The sequence below is a fragment of the Ornithorhynchus anatinus genome, chromosome 17, assembly GCF_004115215.2.
Source record: "Ornithorhynchus anatinus isolate Pmale09 chromosome 17, mOrnAna1.pri.v4, whole genome shotgun sequence".
Taxonomy (NCBI): domain Eukaryota; kingdom Metazoa; phylum Chordata; class Mammalia; order Monotremata; family Ornithorhynchidae; genus Ornithorhynchus; species Ornithorhynchus anatinus.
In genome coordinates, this window is record NC_041744.1 from 6,061,515 (window position 1) to 6,082,901 (window position 21,387).

The 21,387-nt window shown below is 52.6% G+C and overlaps 1 protein-coding gene across 5 annotated transcripts in view; it reads right to left on the minus strand.

Annotated features, from left to right (window-relative positions):
• RPH3AL (rabphilin 3A like (without C2 domains)) overlaps nucleotides 1–21,387 on the minus strand; it is an 86,562-nt gene that overhangs the window by 23,433 nt on the left and 41,742 nt on the right. For all 5 annotated transcript variants that reach the window (XM_007664546.3, XM_007664545.3, XM_039914486.1 and 2 more), the window contains one exon: nucleotides 14,977–15,063. In XM_007664546.3, the coding sequence (XP_007662736.1) occupies nucleotides 14,977–15,063 (87 nt within the window). The remainder of the gene's footprint in view (nucleotides 1–14,976; nucleotides 15,064–21,387) is intronic.

A 21,387-nucleotide genomic window follows, 5' to 3' on the forward strand; every position in this document is an offset into this window, starting at 1 on the left:
CCGGGGCCCGATCACGGCAGGCGCGTCTAAGCCGCCCACTCCCCTCAACCTCACCCAACGGGAATCTGGGAGAGCCCTCGGGGCTTCGTGAAGGAGTGGAAGCCCAATTTTTAGGGTTACGCTGCTGGAGAACTCCTTGGGGATCTGGAGGTGGCTCCTGGTATTTCTGCAGGACGACCCCTTCATGAAACTCAGGGCTAAGTCACTGGTTGCTGAAGGGGGACTACCAATCTGGGAGCGGAAGCGGATAGCTGCTGCCTCTGGGTCAAGGTGGGAGAGAGACGGAGTCTAGGCACCCTCTGGACTGGGGCTGGGGTGAGCAACACTGAAATGGAGAAAAAAAAATCAGGCAGGAAAGCCACATCAACCAGCAGAGCTAGCGGGGCCAGGAAAGGGCCGGTGGCAGCGTGGCCTTCTGGACAGAGCACAGGCCCGGGGAGGTCCGCAGACCCGGGTTCTAATCCCGACTCCACCACTTCCCTGCTGGGTGACCTTTGGCAAGTCACTTCACTTCTCTGAGCCTCAGTTTACTCATCTGTAAAACGGGGATTCCATCCTGTTCTCCCTCCACCTTAGACTGTGAGTCCCATGTGGGACCCGGACGGTATCCGACCTGCTTATCTTGTATCTATCCAGGGCTTAGTACAGTGCTTGGCACATAAGAATAATAACAATAATGTTGGTATTTGTTAAGCGCTTACTATGTGCAGAGCACTGTTCTAGCGCTGGGGGAGATACAGGGTCATCAGGTTGTCCCACACGAGGCTTCCAGTCTTACTCCCCATTTTATAGGTGAGGTAACTGAGGCACAGAGAAGTGAAGTGACTTGCCCACAGTCACACAGCTGAAAATGGCAGAACCGGGATTCAAACCCATCATGAACCCATGACATAGTAAGCGCTTAACAAATACCGGAGCTACAATTATTATAGGAACTTGGTTGATTGATTATTCTGTATATCCCCCAGTGCTTAGCTACAATGACAATAATGGTTAATAATAAAGGCTAGAACCAGGAGGTTTTGCAAGTAGGCAGCAAGCTAGGGAACTGATAACAGTTCAGCAGTCTTCCCCACCACATCCATCCCCAGCATCTCTGTCCCACCCTCCCAACGGACCGAGCTGTAACATCCCCTCAGAAGTATTAACACGCCCACAGAGAGGCGGAACCTGACGTGAATCACACCGCCAGACGCCTCCTTCTTCAAAGCTACTCAGGCTTAGAAATCCCCTTTAGAAGGCATCTCCGAAAAGCCCAAACACGTTATTTTAATAACAATGAAAACCAACAATTAGAACCCTCAGCAGTAAATGAGATTAGTGCCGAGGACTTCCAGGGCTCCCTGCCAAGAAAACCCCAAGTTTTCTCATTTCATTTTTAACACCGGCACCAGGATGAAGAAAACCCATTAAGAGTGTTATTAATATAAGGCAGGGTGAGAGATAGGGCAGGGGAACAGTGTGACCAGATAACAGAGTGGATGAAGCAATATCGGTGGTGTCCAATGGGATCTTAGCCTTCATGCTGCACAACAACAGAGTGGGCCCCTATCTTCTGGAAGAACAATTTATTAAAGCAAGAGAAGATGAGGAAATGTCTTTAGGGTTTTCATGAAGGCCAGGACCCCGGCTCTTTACCCGCCCACGGAGAAGTCCTGCAGATCGGGGTTTGTTTGAATTACTTTAACAGGAGAAAGGGTGGAGAGAGAAAAGAGTAAACCATCACGGCAGCAAAAATCGTACGGCCCTTTGTCGACGCCGGCCCTTTTCTGGCAACCGGGGAACCCTGGAGCTCGGGTCCACGTACGGTTATCGCTTTCACTTTGGCCTTCTTGCCTCGTGGTCCTTATGAAGCGAGGGAGGGGGGAGGGGGGACTCAGAAGATTTTCACAGGCAAGAGGGAATGGGGTCAAAGGCTCAGAAGGAGGGGGCAGATTTTGAGAGCTGGTGGGAGATCTCTTTAGAGACGGCTAGAAAAGAGGAGGAAGTGGGAGTTAGAGGGCACTGGGGAGGTGAGGGAGGCGCTTGGGGAAGTTCGGATCTGACAACTGCTGTTCCCTCTCTGAAGTCCAGGCACCCTGCCTCCGTACTCCTCAGCCGGGATGACCTGACCTCGTGTTGGCGGGTCCGGAGCGGGAGGGCTGGAAGCTGACCGCTTCCCTGCCTGGTACTGAGCACGGGCTGAACTTGACTGCGGTCACACTGTCGAGGCCTCCTCTTCCAGGACCACAGACGGCACCCGTTCTCTTTATCGGCCATCTTGCAATGCGGCGCTGCTGAGCAGTTGGGGACCGAGCGAGAGAGTGCGGATGGCTCGACTCGAATCACCCCCATTGCTACGAAAGCAACACAAGTGTCTGCCCTGCTGCTGGGAAGATAGCTGAGCAATGCTGACCCAGATGGCAGGAGGTCCAAAAGGTCTATTTTCTGAATTTTCATGCCCAAAATAACGACCAGATAAAGCACAAATAAAGAACAGCATGATCTAGTGGAAAGAGCGCACTTCGGAGTCAGAGGCCCGGGTTCTAATCCCAGCTCCGCCACTTGCCTACTGTGTGACCTTGGGCCGGTCACTTAACTTCTCTACGCCTCCGTTACCTCAGCTGGAAAATGGGGAACAAGTCCGTTAGTGGTATCTGCCCCAGTGCTGAAGACAATGCCTGGTATCTAGTAAGCACTTAGCAAATACTCTTAAAAAAATATATGCAAATATGCAAGAGATTGAGTTCCGTCCTGTGTTTCAGGACACCCGATCAAAGTACAGCGGGATTTCCCCGGACAAGTCAAACCGTGCGGGAGACCTTGACTAAGGCAGCCTGGTGCGATCCCCTGCAGTGCTCACCCAGCATGCCCAGCTTCTCCCTCATATCCTCCCCTCCCCTCATCACTGTGTATCTGCACCCCACATCCTGAGCTTTCCAAATTTAGGCGGCTGCTGGCTGGTTCCCCAGGCTCCCTCCTGCCCAGCAGTTTACCGCGGACCATCAGCACGATATGCACTCAGGGTAGCCTGAACGTGTGCTCTCACCGGCACTTCGGCTAGGGTGCCGCCAGGGAATCAGGGAGTGTGCTTCCGCCGCCGTGAGCCCATTTAGATTCAGCATCCCACGGGGTCGGGAGAGATGGCGCACCCACGTACGGCCTCAGAACGGTGAGTGCTACAATGGGCTTGTTCCCTAACCTGTGGTTTTCCAAGAAACCGGTCCTCGCATTCTAGGAGCAGTGGGTTTCATATCTTCCCCGGAAACGCGTATGCCCGCATGGGGAGGAAGACGGACGTCGTAACGGCCCCATTTCTCAGTTCACGATACAGCAGCTCCAGAGACCCCGCTACCCAAGCAAGATCCACTCCAAGGGAGGGGCTTCTGGCCGCAAGCCGAAGGGGAAGGCGCTGGATGGCGGCCTCCCGGGGAAGAGGCCCGGGAGCAGGCGTTTATTAAATAAGATAAAGCAACGAGCCAGCATCTTCCGGGGCCCGGGTGCTTGCTCGGCTGGGGTAATGGGCCGTCTGCAGACCGCCGTCACACGGGGCTTTCCGGGTTCCGCTACATTAAACCGAAGAGTTGGTCTGGACGGAAAGGATGGTCCCTGGCACACAAAACGGGGACTCATTACCCCGGTGATTGATGTCGATTTCCAGCCCGGGATCCATACCGCCTAACTGAGGGTTTGTTCCAAACTGATAATGAATGCATGGGACTTTTAAAGACACGCACACACACCAGCTAAAATTGGTTCATCTGCTAGAGTCATATTCTCTGCAGGAAAACGATTCTTCACCCTTCCTGGGCAGAAACACTCAGCTCTCTCCCCGTGGAGAAGGGGAGGTGCAGAAGCTGAGCTGGAATGTCTTCTGTCAGGGCAGCCTGTCCATTAGACAAAAACTTAATGGCTCTTCCCACTTCAAGGTAGCGGAGAATCCGGTGGAGAAATCCGGCTTGGGTATTTGGGCTTGGGCTGACTCTTACGCTCTCTGCTTTCCAGAAAGCAGTCATTAGTGCAACGGTGAGTCAACCATTTAACACCGAGCCTACAATGTCTAACACGGGGCCCTCTCCTCCCCGTGGTTTCAGATTATTCTTGTAAATTGAAGTGACCACTTGGCCGGCCCCGAACATCACAGATCAGACAGGCAGGCGTGGCCGCTGCCCTCCAGGGGCAAGCTAAATTGGCTGCCGGAGAAACACGGGAAAGATGAACACCAGGAGAGAGAGGGAAGGGGGGAGAACAGAGAGACTGGGAGAGAGAGACCGAGACAGAGAATTGGGAGGGTTGGGACCCTGCAAAGTGGGGCAGGTTAAGGCAAAATAAGTGGGCAGGGGGAGATGAAAGGGTTACTGGATCGAGGGAGGAGACGAGAGTGTGAGATTTGCATATTCATCTGCATATCAGTCGGCATAAGATATGCTCCCATCCCCACACTTCTTTAGCAGAGAATGAAGGAAAGGGAAAGAGAGAGAGTGAGTTGAGAGTGAGACAGACAGTGAAAGGGCAAAAAGAGAAACAGCAAGGCTGAGCGGAAACAGAGGGGAGGGCGGGGGAGAGGGGAAAGGGAAGAGAATGGGGACACCGGGGAGGGGAGGGGGAGAAGAAGGGGGCACTGGGGAGGAAGATAAAGGGGACATCGCAGAGGGGAGAGGGAGGAGAAAGGAGGCACTGAAGGGAAGGAGGGGAAGAAAGGGGCATTGGAGAGGGCAGAGGGCTTCAGGAAGGATGGGCGATTGGGTCTCCTGGGCGATGGCTGGAGGGGACATCAGAGAGAAAGGCACAAGGTAAAGGGCAGAGAGCACTGTGGGCATTATGAAGGTCCAAAGAGGTAGAAAAGAGGGCAAAGATGCCCAAGGGCAGAGCTCTGGAAGTGCCTGGGGTGTTGGAGGAGGGCAGGACAGGGATGCTAGTGGGAACATTTAGAGGGAAAAAGAAAGAGGGAGACCAGCAATCTAGAGGGAGAAGTAGCAGTCCAACAAACTGCTATTGTATTGGGCTCTGGTCTCCCCATTTGGCTTGGAAGAGGGGGGGCAAAAGTGAGTGAAGCAGTTGAGGGGTTGGATGGATGGGAGGGAGGGAGGCAGAGGGAGTGAGAGAGAGAGAGAGAGAGAGAGAGAGAGAGGGAGAAAGTGAGAGGTGCAGTCGGAGGATACAATCAAGAAAGACAATGATGGAGAGCAGAGATTGCTTTTGCTGTTTCTGCTGCTCTTCACTCTCCTCCTCCACTCCAACTCCCTCAGGACCGTGCCCTCCCCACCCCCAGAGCCCTAGCCTTCCCCATTTAGGGTCCAGCCTGATCTGCTTTCTTCCACCACCACCAAAACCCTTTACTGAGGCTCCTCAGGTTCTCACCTCAATCCACCAGACCAGGACTCTCCTCAGCTTCAAATCTTTCCTGAAACACCACCTCATCCAGGAAACATTCCTGGATTAGCTTCCATCATGCCCTTCCCTTTAGCAACCCAGGCCTGGGGTGTGTCGAGCCCAGATCTCCTGTCGTATGGAGGTTGTGTTTATGCAAGACCTCATCCTCCGGAAAACTCACTAGGCAGACGGTACCCGATCTTGTACCATGTTCATGAATTCAGGTTAAGCTCCCTGAAGGCAGAGACCGTGCCTGCCAAGTCTATCGTACCCCCAAAAGCGCTCAATACCATGCTCTGCCTGCAGTAGTCTGGAAGCTCACTGAGGGCAGGGATCGTGTCTGCCAACTCTATTGTACTCTCCTAAGCACTCAGTTCAGTGCTCTGCCCACGGTAAGTGCTCCAAAATTTGACTGAATGAATGCTGGGTTCTGCTCCCAGAGAATTTTCAATCAATCAATGGTATTTACTGAGCGCTTCCTGAATGCACAGCACTGTACTAAAGCACTTGAGAGAGTACAGTATGACAGAGTTGGGAGTCACGTTCCTTTCCCCAAGGAGCTTCCAGTCTAATAATAATAATGTTGGTATTTGTTAACGCTTACTATGTGCAGAGCACCGTTCTAAGCGCTGGGGTAGATACAGGGTAATCAGGTTGTCCCACGTGAGGCTCACAGTCTTAATCCCCATTTTCCAGATGAGGTAACTGAGGCGCAGAGAAGTTAAGTGACTTGCCCACAGTCACACAGCTGACAAGTGCCAGAGCCGGGATTTGAACCCATGACCGCCGACTCCCAAGCCGGGCTCCTTCCCCTGAGCCACGCTGCTTCTCTAGAAAGGGAGACGGACAGTAAAATAAATTACAGATACGTATGTAAGTGCTGCGGGCCTAAATGGGGAGGGAGGAACAGCAAGTGCTTAAAGGGTACAGATCCAAGCGCATGGGCGAACTCCCGAGGCTGTTCCCCGCGGCCCCTTCCCCACATTCCCCGCCCCCTTTCCCGGCTCTGGCAGTTTTTGAAATGATCAAACTGGCTGGAGAAAAACCTGCATTCCTAGAGAGTTCCTAATCTCCCCTTCCCTCGCATGGTGAACTGTGATAAGCCGAGCAATAACGCAGCCAGCCTTAAACATGCCGGTTAATGAGAAAGGATGGATGTGGTGCTCGTCGGGGAGGGAGGCAGCAAGTCTACTTACCGTTTACTGGAATCTCCCCTTAAGTTGTTTGCCTGATTGCAACGTTCCATGAACGTTTGGCTTCTTTTCAATTCAGATATAAATTGGCCAAATTGTTCCGGGGGAATTTTAATCAGAATGATAACCATCGTTAATTACTGCCGTGACCGACTCCCGCCTGCCCCCGCTGAGGCGCGGGGGGCGAGGAGGAGGGAGGCGAGAGGGTGGCGTGGAGTCCGCCAGCAGAACTAGAGACCCGCAGAGGGAGGGAGGGGGCGGGTCTGCTCTCCGCCACCCCAACCCCGCCTGTACGACCCACAACTACACATCCAGTCTTCCCGGACTCCACCAGACGCGATCAGGAATTTGCCGAGCTCCGTGACTCGGAAGTCTTCCGGGCCGGTTCAGGCCGGGGCCGGGAAGGGCGTGCCAAGGGAAGAATCGGGCTCGCTGCTTTTCGGACGCCAGGTCCCAGTGGGTTGGGGTGGGATGGATGGCTGCCTCCGATCCCACGAGGGGGGACGTGAGCAATGTTGGAGAAAGAGGCTGTGGTGGCCCTCCCAGTGGGTCAAGGGTAGGACAAGCCTGACCTCTACACCTCTGCTCCTCCGCGTCCCCCGCACCTTGAGGAACACTGAAAAGCTCCCTCAATCGATGAAACGCATTTGAGCAGCAGCGTGGCTCAGTGGAAAAGAGCATGGGCTTGGGAGTCAGAAGTCATGGGTTCGAATCCCAGCTCTGCCACTTGTCAGCTGTGTGACTGTGGCCAAGTCATTTAACTTCTCTGTGCTTCAGTTACCTCATCTGGAAAATGGGGACTAAAACTGTGAGCCCCAGGTGGGACAACCTGATCACCCTGTATCTACCCCTGCGCTTAGAACAGTGCTCTGCACATGGTAAGCGCTTAACAGATGCCAACATTATTATTTATTGAGCGCCTGCTGTGTGCAGAACACTGTACTAAGCATTTGGGAAAGTACGATTCAGCAGAGTTGGTAGATGTGCTTTCCTGCCCACGAGGAGCTCACGGTCTACAGCCTCACCCTCTCCTCCCAGTCTCGGCCTCTCCACTGCCTCTTGGCATTCCTCTTCTCCTGGAGTCTGACCTTCTCAACCCCCATATCCTGAAACGCCCACAACCACCAGCAGCACTTTGGTACACTTCGACGTACAAACTCTACTGAACTTAAGCCCTAGCTAATTCTCCCGTCCATCTTTCCATTCTCTCCTTCCTCCTATTTATAATTTATTTTGTGTCCATCTCTCCTGCGAGACTGTAAGTTCCTTGAGGACAGGGATTGTGTCTTCTAATTCCTGTACTCCCCTAAGTGTTCGGTAAGCACTTAACACTACTGACTGACTGTGTCAAAGGGGGGCTGCCCCGCCCCCCCCCCTCCCCCCCCCCCCCCCCCCCCCGTGGTAAACTCCTCTGGACTCTCCCTCTTTAACTAAGGCCTGCCCCTATCACCCTCCAGCCGGGAGAGAAAACAGGATGAACTCCTCAAACTCCCTCCTCGGCCAGGAGTACCACCGACCCGTCAACCGATCAGCATTTATATATTGAGCGCTTACGGTGCGCAGGGCACCGTACTAAGCACTTGGGAGAGCACACTATAACAGACTCGGTAGACCAGGGCTTACAGTTTGTCCGGTGCCAAGATCATAAGGATGGACTGGTTTTTGACACCTCACGTACCTATTGCGACCGTTAGGGTCAGTTGTGGATCTGGAGCAGAATCAGTCCATTGAATCAGTCCACCTACTGCCTTCTCCGGAGCAAGCCCAGCTCTGTTCAGGATGTGCTCTCCCCTCCCCAGCTCCACCAGGGATATTTAAGGCCTACGACAGTGGCTGGGGGCAAAGAGGCACTGTCAGGGTAGCTTTCTGTCCACTCCTCCGGAGAGGGAGGGGCCCAGCTGCCCCTTCTGCTAATAAGTGGAAAGCCACTGGTTGTAACAAGAGAGAGAGAGTGTGTTTGTGCTTTTTTGGCGTGTGCATGTGTGTGTGTGCTGGGGGATAGGCAAGGACACCTCAGGGACTCCTGGCTAGTCCAGGTGTCCACCCGAACGATGGGGTTGACCAAGAATGTGGACATCTTTCCCTCTGGAAAAGGAAATGTTGCCAAATTCAAAATACATCTGCCCTACTCTATTTTCATTCAGTTCTACTGTTTTGCTGTCCCGAGTCTCTCTAACCAAAGATCACCCAAATAATACTAGTTGAAGTTAATAAATGTCAAGCTAAGCACTGTGTGGGAGGGGATGGAGGTGGCCAGAATTCAGAGAGCAAGGGAAGCTTTTTTGGCATTTGAAAGCTACCTTTCCTTAACTGTCTCCTCTGGGGTCTTCCTGTCTCTTTCTTAGTCTCGGCACCATCCCACGGTGGGCGCTCTCCACCTCTGCCCCATGGTGGGCTGCGGAGGTCCCCGACAGCCGGGAAAGCTGGCCGGTTGGCCCTGTGAGACAGAGGCCTCCACAGCCACCTTTGCCCATACCACCTCCTGATGATGCCGGGCAGCATAAGGAGAGGGAGGAGGGGTGGGGAGACCCAGGGATGGGGTAGGAAACGGGGCTGGAAATTTAAATGACCCCTTCAACTCAGCCTCCTCACAAGGGGGTTGTTTAGACTTCCCGGCAGGAACAACAAGACCAACCAACGGCGGAATTTTCCAAACTCAGAGCCAGGGCCGACTTCGACCATTCAGCCGCCCAGAGGCTGGGGAAAAATCCACTGTCCCCTCCTGTTTCGTAGGATGTCACTTGGCAAATTTTGCGGGCACCTATCTGAAGAGCATTTCTCCATGCCTGCTATTGTTATTATTGTTATGTTGGTATTTGTTAAGCGCTTACTATGTGCCGAGCACTGTTCTAAGTGCTGGGGGAGATACAGGGTAATTAGGTTGTCCCACGTGAGGCTCATGGTCTTCATCCCCATTTTACAGATGAGGGAACTGAGGCCCAGAGAAGTCAAGTGACTTGCCCACAGTCACACAGCTGACAAATGGTAGAGTGGGGAACACACTCCGCCCCTGTGTTGCCAGCCTGGGCACTGGCCCTCGGGGGGCCCTGAGAGCATGAGAGCCTGGGATATTGTACTTTCCCAAGTGCTTAGTACAGTGCTTTCCCAAGCATTTGGGAGAGTACAACATATCAGAGTTGGTAGACACATTCCCTGTCCGCAGTGAGCTAGTAGTCTGGAGGGGGAGACAGACATTAATAAAAATAATTAACATTATTCATTTATATTATTCATTAAACACGGCACCTGACCTCCACCACGCCTCCTTCTCCTCGGCTGTGGGATCCCCCGCTCCGAGAGTCGTGGATGGGGGCGAGGGAGATCACCCAAAAGCCCTAAACTCTCCGATCCGGAAGGTCAGAAGCTGCTCCCCTTGACTCATCCCTACCCCAAGAGCATGGGTGGCCAGATTCACCACGGGTCTGGTTGCGGGGGAAGAGATGGTCCCGAGGGCAAGGAAGGGTGGTGGCCGTCTGGGTCTTTGAAAGGCTGAGGCCAGGATGGGGATGACAAGAGAAGCCCCGGGGAGCCCTTAGATGGACGGAAAAAGAAGCGGCCGCACTGACCAAGCTGCGCCGCCCCCACGGCGGAGAACTTTCCCAGAACCTATGGGGACCTTTCCCAAATCCATTTGCACAAAAAAATCAAAACCGCAAGGTAACAGCAGGACCAGGAAATAACAGGAATGGAAAAACAGATGGCAGCCTTCAAATCCGGCACAGCCCGTCCCGCTCAGCAGCTGCACGGGGATGTTCTGCGGGATTTAGCCTGGAGCTAACGATATATGACTTCTTGGTTTGGAGGTTTTTTCCTTTTTTCTTTCTTTTTAAATCATTTCATTAAAACAATTTATTCCTCCAGCTACCGACCCAATGAAGTCAGAGCTTCCGGGAATTCCAGAGCAGCTTCAAGGACTGGGCCTGAACAGAGTGCTCTACAGCTTCTTCCTTTTTAGGGACTAAGACGTAACTATAACTGAAATAGCTGGAGAAGCAGTGTGGCCTAGTGGGTGGAGCACGGGCCTGGGAGTCAGAAGGACCTGGGATCTAATCCGGACTCCTCCACTTGTCCGCTGTGTGACTTTCAGCAAGTCACTTAACTTCTCTGTGCCTCTGTTATCTCATCTGCAAAATGGGGATTAGGACTATGAGCCCTTAACAGAACCTGGGTTCTAATCCCAGCTCCGCCATTTGTCTGCTGTGTGACCTTGGGCAAATCACTTAACTTCTCTGGGCCTCAGTTTCCTCATCTGTAAAATGGGGATTCAATATCTGTGTTCCTTCCTACTTAAGACTGTGAACCCCATGTGGGGCGTGATTATCTTGCATCTCCCCCGGCTCTAAGTGCAGCCCTTGATAAATACTAGTAAAAGTATAAAAGTAATAAAGGTAAGTGCTTGACAAGTACAGAGCTTAACAAACACCACAATCCATCAGCCATATTCATTGAGTGTTTACTAAGCAGGAGGGAGTAAGACCTAATCCTCATTTTACATATGAGGGAACTGAGATCCAGAGAAGTGAAGTGACTTCCCCAAGGTCACACAGCAGACACGGCAGAGCCGGAATTAAAACCCATATCCTCTGACTCCCGGCCCCGCGGTCTTTCCACGCTGCTTCTCACGGACCGAAGCATAGCAGTGTCTGCCTTGACCAATGTTGTGCGTACGCTTGGACCGCCCAAAGGGAGGCTCAGGCCAGGGTAGGTAAAAGGGGAGCAGGTGTAAGAGGGAGACAACTGCGGAGAAGGGGCCCCTTACACGCCCAGCTTATTTCAGTCTATTTCTTTCAAAACAGGGCTGTGTGTTCATTAAGGCTACATGCGTGGAAAGAGGAAAAATTTATGCAAATCTAGTCAGATAAATATGCAATAACCCAGAGTAGAGAGTTCTACCTTTAGCACGGCGAACAGTGCTGATACTAAGGGTATAAAGGTCATGTCTAAACAGGCGCAGTCTTTTAAATTGATGAAATAGTCAAGAAGCAAATGCTTCTGTCGGGCCAGTCTTATTAGATGAGAAGTTCTCTGAGGGCAAGCACCAGTGCCCAATCTTTAACATGTTCTCCACAAACCCATGCGCCCTGTGGACGCACGCACCTAATGATAAATTTCACTGCCCGGGGCATCTTTTGAGGCCCAAAACACATAAAAATAACATAATCATCATATACATCATTTCTATTGCCCATGTGGGAAAAAGCGTGGCCTAGTGGAAGGGGCTCGGGCCTTGGAGTCAGAGGACTTGGATTCGAATCCTGACTCTGCCACCTGTCTGCTGGTTGACCTTACGCAAGTCGCTTCACCTCTCTGTGCCTCGGTTCCTTCATTTGTAAAATGGGGATTGGGACTGGGACTGTGGCCAGCCCGATTATCTTGAATCTACCCCTTGTATCTTAGTAAAGTGCCTGGCACATAGTAAGTCCTTACAAATATTAAAAAAAAAACCTTCTCCATTTTATGTCATTGTTTCTTTTTGGTGTATAGGTTCTCAGATTGTTATTTACTTAAAGGCAGGAGAGGAAGGGGCTAAGAGCAGACAACGTGTCTACGAATTCTGTTATTACTATACTCTCCCAAGTGCTTAGTACAGTGCTCTGCACACAGTAAGCATTCAATATATGATAGGTCGACTCTTCACTTGTATAGTGGCGAGTATCCCCACCCGTTACGCGGGAGACCGGGGCTCGATTCCCCAACGGGGAGGCAGCGTTTATGCCAAGCAGCATGGCGTAGTGAATAGGACACAGGCCTGGGAGTCAGAGGTCATGGGTTTTAATCCCAGTTTTGCCACATGTCTGCTGTGTGACCTTGGGCAAATCACTTCACTTCTCAGTGCCTCAGTTACCGCCTCCATAAAATGGGGATTGAGACTGTGAGCCCCAGGTGGGACAGAGCCTATGTCCAACCCGACAGGTTTATATCCACACTAGTGCTTAACACAGTGCTTGGTACATAATAAGGGCATAACAAATATCATTATTTTATTAGTATTATTACTGTACTGTCTTCTCTCCCGCAATGTTTTTCTCCCACACCAGTTTCCCGTGCTCTTTGTCCTCCATCTGGGGTTTTGCTCTCCTGACTCCACTAGCCCTCTCGAGTCCTGTTTGCCCTCCTGAAGGTGCCACTGTGGTTGCCGGGATTGCCTGAGGACAGCGCTGCTGGGAAGAACCCAGGACTGCCCTCCCAGGGGTCAAACTGGGGCTGGAAGGGAGATAGAGCACAGGTTTAGCAGTCAGAAGGACCTGGGTTCTAGTACCGCTCCTCCACTTATCTTCTGCCTTGGACACAGTGCCTGGCACATAGTAAACCCTTAACAAATACCTTTCTTCTTCTTATTATTAAGTCATTTAACTTCTCTGTGCCTCAGCTACCTCATCTGTAAAAAGGGGATTAAGATTACGAGCCCTGTGTGGAACAGGGACTGTGTCCAACCTGATTAGTTTGTATGCACCCCCACGCTTAGAATAGTGCCCAGCATAAAGCACAAATATCATAAACACCCCCCACCCCAAACCCTCCGACTTCACCCCCAGGCTTCCTACAGCCAAGGAAATTTGCTCAAGGGCAGAAGCCAAAAAGAAAAAGCATCCAATCAGCCACTGGAGTCAGCGCAGGGTTCAGATTGCCCTGCAGCTTTCTTCTTAAACTGTAAATAATCTTCCTCCACTTTCTGCCCCAGGTTTCTTTATCTTGTGTAATAAGAATAATTGAGGTATTTGTCGAGTGCTTACTATGTGCCAAGCCCCGAACTAAACACTGAGGGAGACAATACAATCAGATCGGACACGGTTCCTGACCCACACGGAGCTCAAGATCTAGGTAGGAGGAAGATCAGGTATTGAATCTCCATTTTACAGATGAGGAGATTGAGGCCCAAAGAAGTGAAGTGCCTTGCCCAAGGCCGCCCAGCAGCCAAGTGGTAGACCCGGGATTAGAACTCAGGCCCTCTGCCTCTCGGGTCTTTTCTCCTAGGCCTCACTGGTTCATTTGAGGCTTTGTGGCCCGAGCCAACTTGGTTATTGTCAAAATCCTCTCTTCCACTAAAGCTTTAAAGCTTTAAAGCACTCGCTGAAAACCTGGGGGGTTAACTTCCTCTTCCAAACCTTTGTTCCCAAATTAACCTTCCCCTGAGATCCTACCTTTCAGCCTAAACATTAGGGCTCAGGGAAGCAAGGGGGTCTCAGAAAAAGAAGTAACGGAAGAAACCTGCTGCAGCCTCGGTGCCCTGCCGGCAGAGGAGGGTTGGATTTCTAAGTGTGGATGGACACGGACGGGCCTGGCGGGGTTCTGATTCATCGCAATCACCAGAAAAGGCTCTCCGGCTCCCTGGAGCCTGGCTCGCAGATGGATCCTTGCGACGGGGTAATGTCCCCGTGAGGAAACTAAGATGTCCGTCTATTCCAGAAAGCTCCTGGGTTGAGCCGTGCTCTGTTGCTCTGAAACCACGGGCTTAGAGTCTGGATTACCTTGGATTTCAATTTCATCCCCCCAAAATGAGAAACTCACCAGTGAAGGGGGACGAGCAAGAGGGTCACCACACCGCCCCACCCCCGGCTCAGACGGCCCTGAAGGCAGCACGGAAATATCAGCTCGACACGCCTCTCCTGCAAGACCCTACAAACATCAGTGCTCTGCCCTGCAACCCCTTAAGGAGGACCCTGGATATATTATATCTCCCAAGCGATTAGTACAGTGCTCTGCACACAGTAAGCCCTCAATTAATACCACTGATTGATTGATGTGGAAAGACTACTAATAATAACCAGGTTTGACTAGATGGAGAACACAGATGAGGTCTCCTGGGGGCGGCACGTTGGACGTGCAGGTGGCACATGGGGCGTGGGTGAGGCTCCAGGGGTCCTGACCAGTGGCTTCTGGCCCCTCAGCCCACCGATTCCGGGGAGCTCCAGGCCGTTTGTAAGAGGATGGTACCAAGGGAAGAGGTGGGACCACTTGTAAGAGGCATGAAAGCTGCAGCAACCAACCCATTTTTCAACTCCAGATCATTGTCTGCCGTTCTCTGGAGAACCTGAGACAGCCAAAGCTTAGAAGTCACTCCCGTGGGTGGAAAGAGGGAGAGAGGCTCACTTAGAGCCACCCAGCTCGGGGACGACGCAACGATCCTCTCCATCAGTTGCCAGATGGCTGCCCGTCACTCTGCTCTCCCCACGTCCTTCCCCCTGCTCTGGCACCGGCCAACACACCCCATATTCCGTCCAAGTCTGAGCCCAGTCCTCCCCATCCACCCCACTCCTCTGTTCTCTTTTTTCCCCCAACTCACGCCTTAGACAATTGCTTTCTTTCCCCTCTGGAAGACACTGAAAACCAGGGTGAGGATTCTCTTCTCCAACAGTACCTCCCGGCGTTTCTCAGCTGGTGTAGATCCTCTCCCCTCGCCCCCCGTCCCCCTTCCCCTGGGGGACCTTACCTCTCTCTGCTCGCTGCAGATCTTACAGAGCCACAGAGGTCGCTTCTGGCCGCCGGAGGTTTCAATCCCACACTTGGTGCAGACTTTCTGAGGGAGAAAAGGGATGGCAAAAATGTCAACATCCGCCGGGCCGACCGCACCCGAGGCTGACCCCTCCTGAGAGCAGCCGCTCAGAGAGATGAGTTCGGGCCCTGGAGCTGGCCGGAGGGGCCGTCAGCTTTGGAAGAGTCTCGGGCTCCGGAGTGCCGGCTGGGCGGCGGAGTTCATTCATTCAATCATATTTATTGAGCACCTACTGTGTGCAGAGCACTGTACTAAGCTCTTGGGAGAGTACTAAATAACAATATTCTGGAAGCTTCCTCCCTCTTCAAGGCAACTCCACTCCCAGCTGGAAGAACTAACCGTTCTGCAACTGTCAAAGTGCCTGACTTTAGGTGGGATGGCCAAACTGCTCACTCTTTCATGCCGCTACTAAAAATCTCACCTCCTCCAAGTAGCCTGCTGGGACCAACCTCAGAGGACTCCGGTCGCCTTGAAACTGGGCTTTCTGCTGCCCCAGAGGCAAAGGGAGGCCAATGCATTCTCGCCCAAGGTTTTCCCAAATCAGCCGGATGGGCGACATGTCGCCAGGAATAGAGGCAGAACATGCCTCTCCAAAGTAACATGAGCAGACAGCCGGCTTGAGGTACGATCCTCACGCTCTACAGGCCTCCATCCTGTCGCCAGGACGGTGAGACTCATTTGAGTGTGGCTTTCGGAATGGGGATCGGGGGGGAAGGGTGGAGTTGTGGGGGACACCTGACAGTCACGGCGGAAGCACAGAGCCGGGGAGGAGTGGAGGGCCGGCCTCTGCTGCTGAAACTCAATAGCCGAGCCACCCTTCCCGACCAGTTCCTGGAGACCGTGGGCTTCAGGCTCATGGCCAGTCTCCAAAAACAGCCCGGGAAGGGCTGATCCGACCCCTGCCGGTCTCTGTCTCTGCTTCTGACGGGCGTCTGCCGGCTCTGCCGCCGCTGGCCAAGACGCCGCTCAGCCCACGTGCTGGAGGCCTCAGCTCCGAGTCGCCCCTTGCTCTCTCTTCCCCTCCTTCTCTCTGCTCCCCCGACCCTCGGGTCCCTCCTTTCTTGATTTCTCTCAAACTCATGCTCCTCGCCCCTCTTTCTGGACCTCCTCCCCAGAGGCCCGAGCCAGGGAAACCTGGGCCACACTCCACAAGCTTCAAGTGGGCCGGGGCCAGATCGACACAGGGGCCTCTTTCCCTGCTTTCCACAACCGTCCCCGGGTCACGGGCCGTTCGGCGGGCAGGTCTGGCATGCTCTGAGGTCTCTGGCTGAGGAGGCCCGAGCCCCTCATTTTCTCAGACATCAAAAGGAGTTCCTGGGGAGAGGAGCACTTGCTGAAAGAGACCTAACGGCAGTTCAAACTCCACATAATTGCTGCTCTCTCTATTAAACCCCAGGTCAATAAGAAAGTAATGAGACTTTTCTCCTTACAGATTCAGCCTTTGTTCTCAGGATCTCGGGGAGGGCTGGGGAGAAGGAGAAGGGGTGGTGGTGGGGGTGACGGGGAGGAGGGGAGAAGGTCTGAAGTAGACTGCCCTCCATTGTGCTTCAGATGAACCATTTCTTTCTACCCAGACAGGAAGTATTTTCTTGGTATTTCACTGGAGCAAAAATTCAGCTTAGAATTTAGCATTCTATCTCCCCCACTAGACTGGCAATCCCTTGAGGGAAGGGATCACGTCGACTAATTCTATCGTTTCGAACTCTCCCAAGTGCTTGGGTACCGTGCTTTGCATGCAGTAAGCATTCAATAGATATCATTGATCGATCGGTTTGCACTCAGTAGATGGTCAATAAATGCCCCGATGGAAAAGTCTCTGGGGATGGAGTTTTTACAATCTCCAGTATTCACCTCTTCTAGCACTGAATTAATTCCTTGACTGCCTGGAACATTCTTCCTTGAATCTGGCTGAATTCTCCAGGGAATCAGCCAATCCACTCACACAGGCAAAAATCAAACATCATTACGGGAACCACACTGAGGCTCATCGGTCAACGGCACTGACTCGGTGTTGACTGTGTGCAGAACACTGTACTAAGAGCTTGGGCAAGCACGCTGTAACAGAGTTGGTACATGCATTCCCTGAACACAGTGAATACAGAAGCCACGGGGCCTAAGGGAAAGAGCATGGGCCTGGGAGTCAGGGGATATGGATGCTAATCCCAGCTCTGCCATTGCTATAGCGTGACCTTGGGTGAGTCATTTTTCTTCTCTGTGCCTAACTTCCTTTTCATTTATAAGAATGATTTAGCCTCTTAATGATGCTCTAGGTCTCCTAGGCACAGAGGGAAGACTCCTTCAAACTTGCTACAGTCAAGTGTGAATAGGTGGGAAACAGCAGTTGGTAAGGAGAGATAATCCCTCCCTCTCAAGGAGAACCCCCTTCTTCTCTTCCTTTGTGCTCCAAAAAGAGCTGGGAGGAGGGGGACTGATCCTTCCCGCCCCAAATCCACCTCCCTCCCCAGTCCCCTGCCTCTGGCTCCCAACAGTACTCGCAGCAGAGGAGGCTGATCCTTTTGATCTTCCTTATTAAAGCCCAAACCTTAGGCGAGGGATGTTGCTGCGGCTCCCAATTTACAGTCTTCTCCCTGGCCGCTGATGAGTTTTTCTATTAGGAACCACCTCGCACAGGACAAATTCAGGGGATTATTAGTGGTAAGAGTTTCCTCCCCAGAAAGTCGTACCCACTTTCACCCCCTTCTTCCCAGCTCTTGTGGGGTATCAAATCCTATCACACACAAGCCACTGATGGGGGTTACTGGGGGCGGGGGGGAAGGGTCTGCCACCAGATGTGGCAAATCCCAACAAAGTTTTCCTAATTCCCCAGCACATCCATTAAGGAGGACTCTGGGTTAGCCCAGGGGACCTAGCTGACCCCAGGGTGTAGTATTTTCATGACAGTAGAGCGTAAGCTCACTGTGGGCAGGGAATGTGCCTGTTTATTGTTATACTGTACTCTCCCAAGCGCTTAGTACAGTGCTCTGCACACATTAAGCGCTTATCAAATACTTCTGAATGAGTGAATGAGTATTGCCGTTTGCCGGGGAGGGAAAGGAGTGGGCGGCGGGACAGCAGAGAGTTGGGCCCAGCCCTGGCACTGGGCTTCCTGCTCTATCCGGCTCGGTTTAGGCCACGAGTCAATGGCTTTTACTAGTTTCACACTGGTCTCATCAGGATTTCCACGATCCAAACCAGTACAGAGAAGCCACCAGGGGAATGAACCAGCCCCTCTGCCCACTGGGAGGTGAGGGTGACGTGGACGGCACACGGAAGGGTCGGAGAATTAGCCCAATCCACCATCTCTGTCCCAGCGGGAGAACCACTAGGAAACAAAGAGAAGCAGCCCAGCGAGCATTTTCACTACGGAAGTTGGCTCGGCTCATACTCCAGCGGGTCTGGCAGCAACCGACAAAACCCTTATTAAAATGAATCCAAATGTAAGATGGACAAAAAGTCTTCTGCCTGAATCAATGAGGGCCTTCCACGCCAGACCTTCCCAAGATGCTAAAATGACTCCGACCCTTTGTTTACAAGCCGTGGGCAAGTAGAACCCTCAATTCCACCGGCTCCTCGGTTAGGGAGAGCGGAGTCAGGCACCAATCGGCCAGGGCGCCGGCTGGCCGGCTGGTCCCTCCTCCCCCGTGGACGACTTTATCCCCGCTGCCTCTCTCCCGCTGGAGACCCGCTGTTGGCCGAAACCATCTCAACCCGCTGGAAAACATATCCCGGGAAGCGGCGAAGTCTAGTGGAAAGAGCCCAGTCCCGGAAGTTAGAGGACCCGGTTCTAATCTCTGCTCTGTTAGTTGCCTGCTGTGTGATCTTGGACAAGTCACTTAATTTTTTCTGTGCCTCAGTTTCCTTAAATGTTAAATGGAAATTCAAAACCTGTTCCTCCCTCTTGCTTAGACTGTGAGCTCCATGTGGGACAAGGACTTCATCTACCCCAGCAATTAGAACAGTGCTAGGCACACAGCAAGTGCTGAACAATTACCACAATTATTATTATTATATTATTATATTAACATGCTAATATAGATGGCTGAAATCATCATTTTTTATTATTCATCATTCACACTTCTCGTTCAAGGCATCCATCTTCTCCCACTGAGATCGTGAGCCCTGAGTGAGACGGTGCCTGGCTCCAAAGTGATCATCCTTTATTCACCCAGAGCTTAGCACATAGTAGATGCTTAATAAATAACACAATACATCTACACTAACTCTGGCCCCAAACCTTCCTCCTCCAGCTAGAACCCTGATGAGGTCTTCCCATGATCGCAAGTGTTGTCAGATTGCTTTGGATCGCTGAGGACGCTGAGGTTTGGAGTCTTGATTCTATTTATTGCCATTGTTCTTGTCTGTCTCCCCCGATTAGACTGTAAGCCCGTCAAAGGGCAGGGACTGTCTGTTACCCTTTTGTACATTCCAAGCGCTTAGTACAGTGCTCTGCACATAGTAAGCACTCAATAAAGACTACTGAATGAATGAATGAATGAATGTTGGTGGGATTTTATCCATCCCAATCTAGATTCGTCCCTTTCCCATCTTGAACTCTCACCCCTCAGCCCTGGGTCATCAGATTGCTTGGATCGCTGGGGACGCTGAAGTTTGGAGTATGTCGGCCAGATCTTAGCCATTCCAGTCTAGATTTGTCCCTTCCCCCATCCTGACCTCTCACCCTTCAGCCTTGGGTCTCCAGTGGCTGGCATCCACAACTGAGCCCAGGTTGGGCTGCTCAGTTTCTGTCATTTTGCTCCCGAAGCTGGCACCTGCTCCTCAGCTTCCATCGTTCGTGAACGCTTAGAAAAAACAGAGACTCGATGTCCAGTTTTCCCCCTCTTCCATTCCCCATGCCATGGGTCTCACACCTGGCAAGGATATAAAGGTGGCTCTTGCAGGGTGGTGAGGGGGAGGAGGGTGGCACTAAAATCACAGTCCCCCATGGCAGCAAGCTCTCCGGGCCCGGCCGCGCTCCCGTCCCAGGAGCGGCCCCACCTTTTACCAGGCCAAGGATGCCAACCTAAGGTTGGCACCAGTCCCAGTGCAGGGGTTGGGGGTGAATCCAAGTCCCCCTTATCCATACAGGAGGGTAAACAGGAGAGGAGAGGAGTGCTCTGGACACAAGGACCCCCCCAGGGTGCTCTGAGCCTCCATAAGCCCCAATTCAGTGGGGGATGGAGAGCGGGCATGAAAAGCCCCCAGATGGAGTTGACTGACCTAGAGGCTCAATGATCACGGCACACTCCGCTAAGCTTTAAAATCCACCAACAAAATGTAGCTTGGGATACCGGCAACAACGGCAACCGTCATAATGAGCCGGGGAACCACGGTCAGGGAAACCCAGCAGAAAACAAAAATGGTGTTTGGGAAAGAGGAGGCATTATGGGGATTTTAAAGAGCATGCGGGGGGCTGGAGGCCCTGCCAGCAAAAATTAGATGCCATCTGCCGGGCAATATGCCGCTTAAGAGAACTGAAAATGTTATTATCTATTATTTACCACAACAGAGTACAAGAGACGGCACAAGATTCCCATTCCTGGGACCATCCATTTGCCAAGAAGTCTTCCTGCTGCTGGTCCTTTGTCCCACAGCAACCTCAGATCCCCTCCCTTCTCCCACCGGCCCCCTTGGGAGTGGGAGAGGGGGCCCCGGATGGGCAGCAAGGGGGCGGGACGTGGCCTTTGAGGACCTGCGGTGTGCAGACACGGGAGGAGAGGAGGAGATCTTGGAAACCTTGGCCCCAGAAGGGCAGTCCAGCAGAGTCCTCCGGGCAGCCGCTGGCCCCAGAGAGCAGCAGCAAGTCGAGCCATTCCGTCCTCGCCCGCTGGCCCCAGAGAGCCAAGCCGTGCCATGCTTTACCATGCCATCTCATCCCATGCCACCCAGACAACTGCAGCAGGCCTGAGGGATGCCAAGGATCAGCCTGGGAGGACATTTTGGCAGGGGACTATGAGGAGGGGCTCCTTCCCTTAAAACCCTCCATGTCCTCAGGGATTTCAAATCTCCCAAGGACACAGGAGAGTCAAGGTGCTGTTGCCTACACTCCTTGTAGTCTGGACCTTGCGGGGCCTAATGTCATTCTTCTTTATACAAAAGTCATTTCGTGACTGATGGAAGGAGAGAGCAGCTGCGGGAGGTGGGTTGGAGAGGGAGGGAGTCAGGACCCCAGGGAAAGCAGCACTATGAAATTGGAAACGAGGCCCCAAAGAACACGGGGTAGGTGCCAGAAGACCAGAGCTCTAATTAATCCCAGCTCTGCCTGGATCATGGCCAACTCACTTAAACCTCTGGACCTCAGTCTCCTCATCTGCACAATGGGGATAACCCCACGTGGGACAGAGAGAGTGT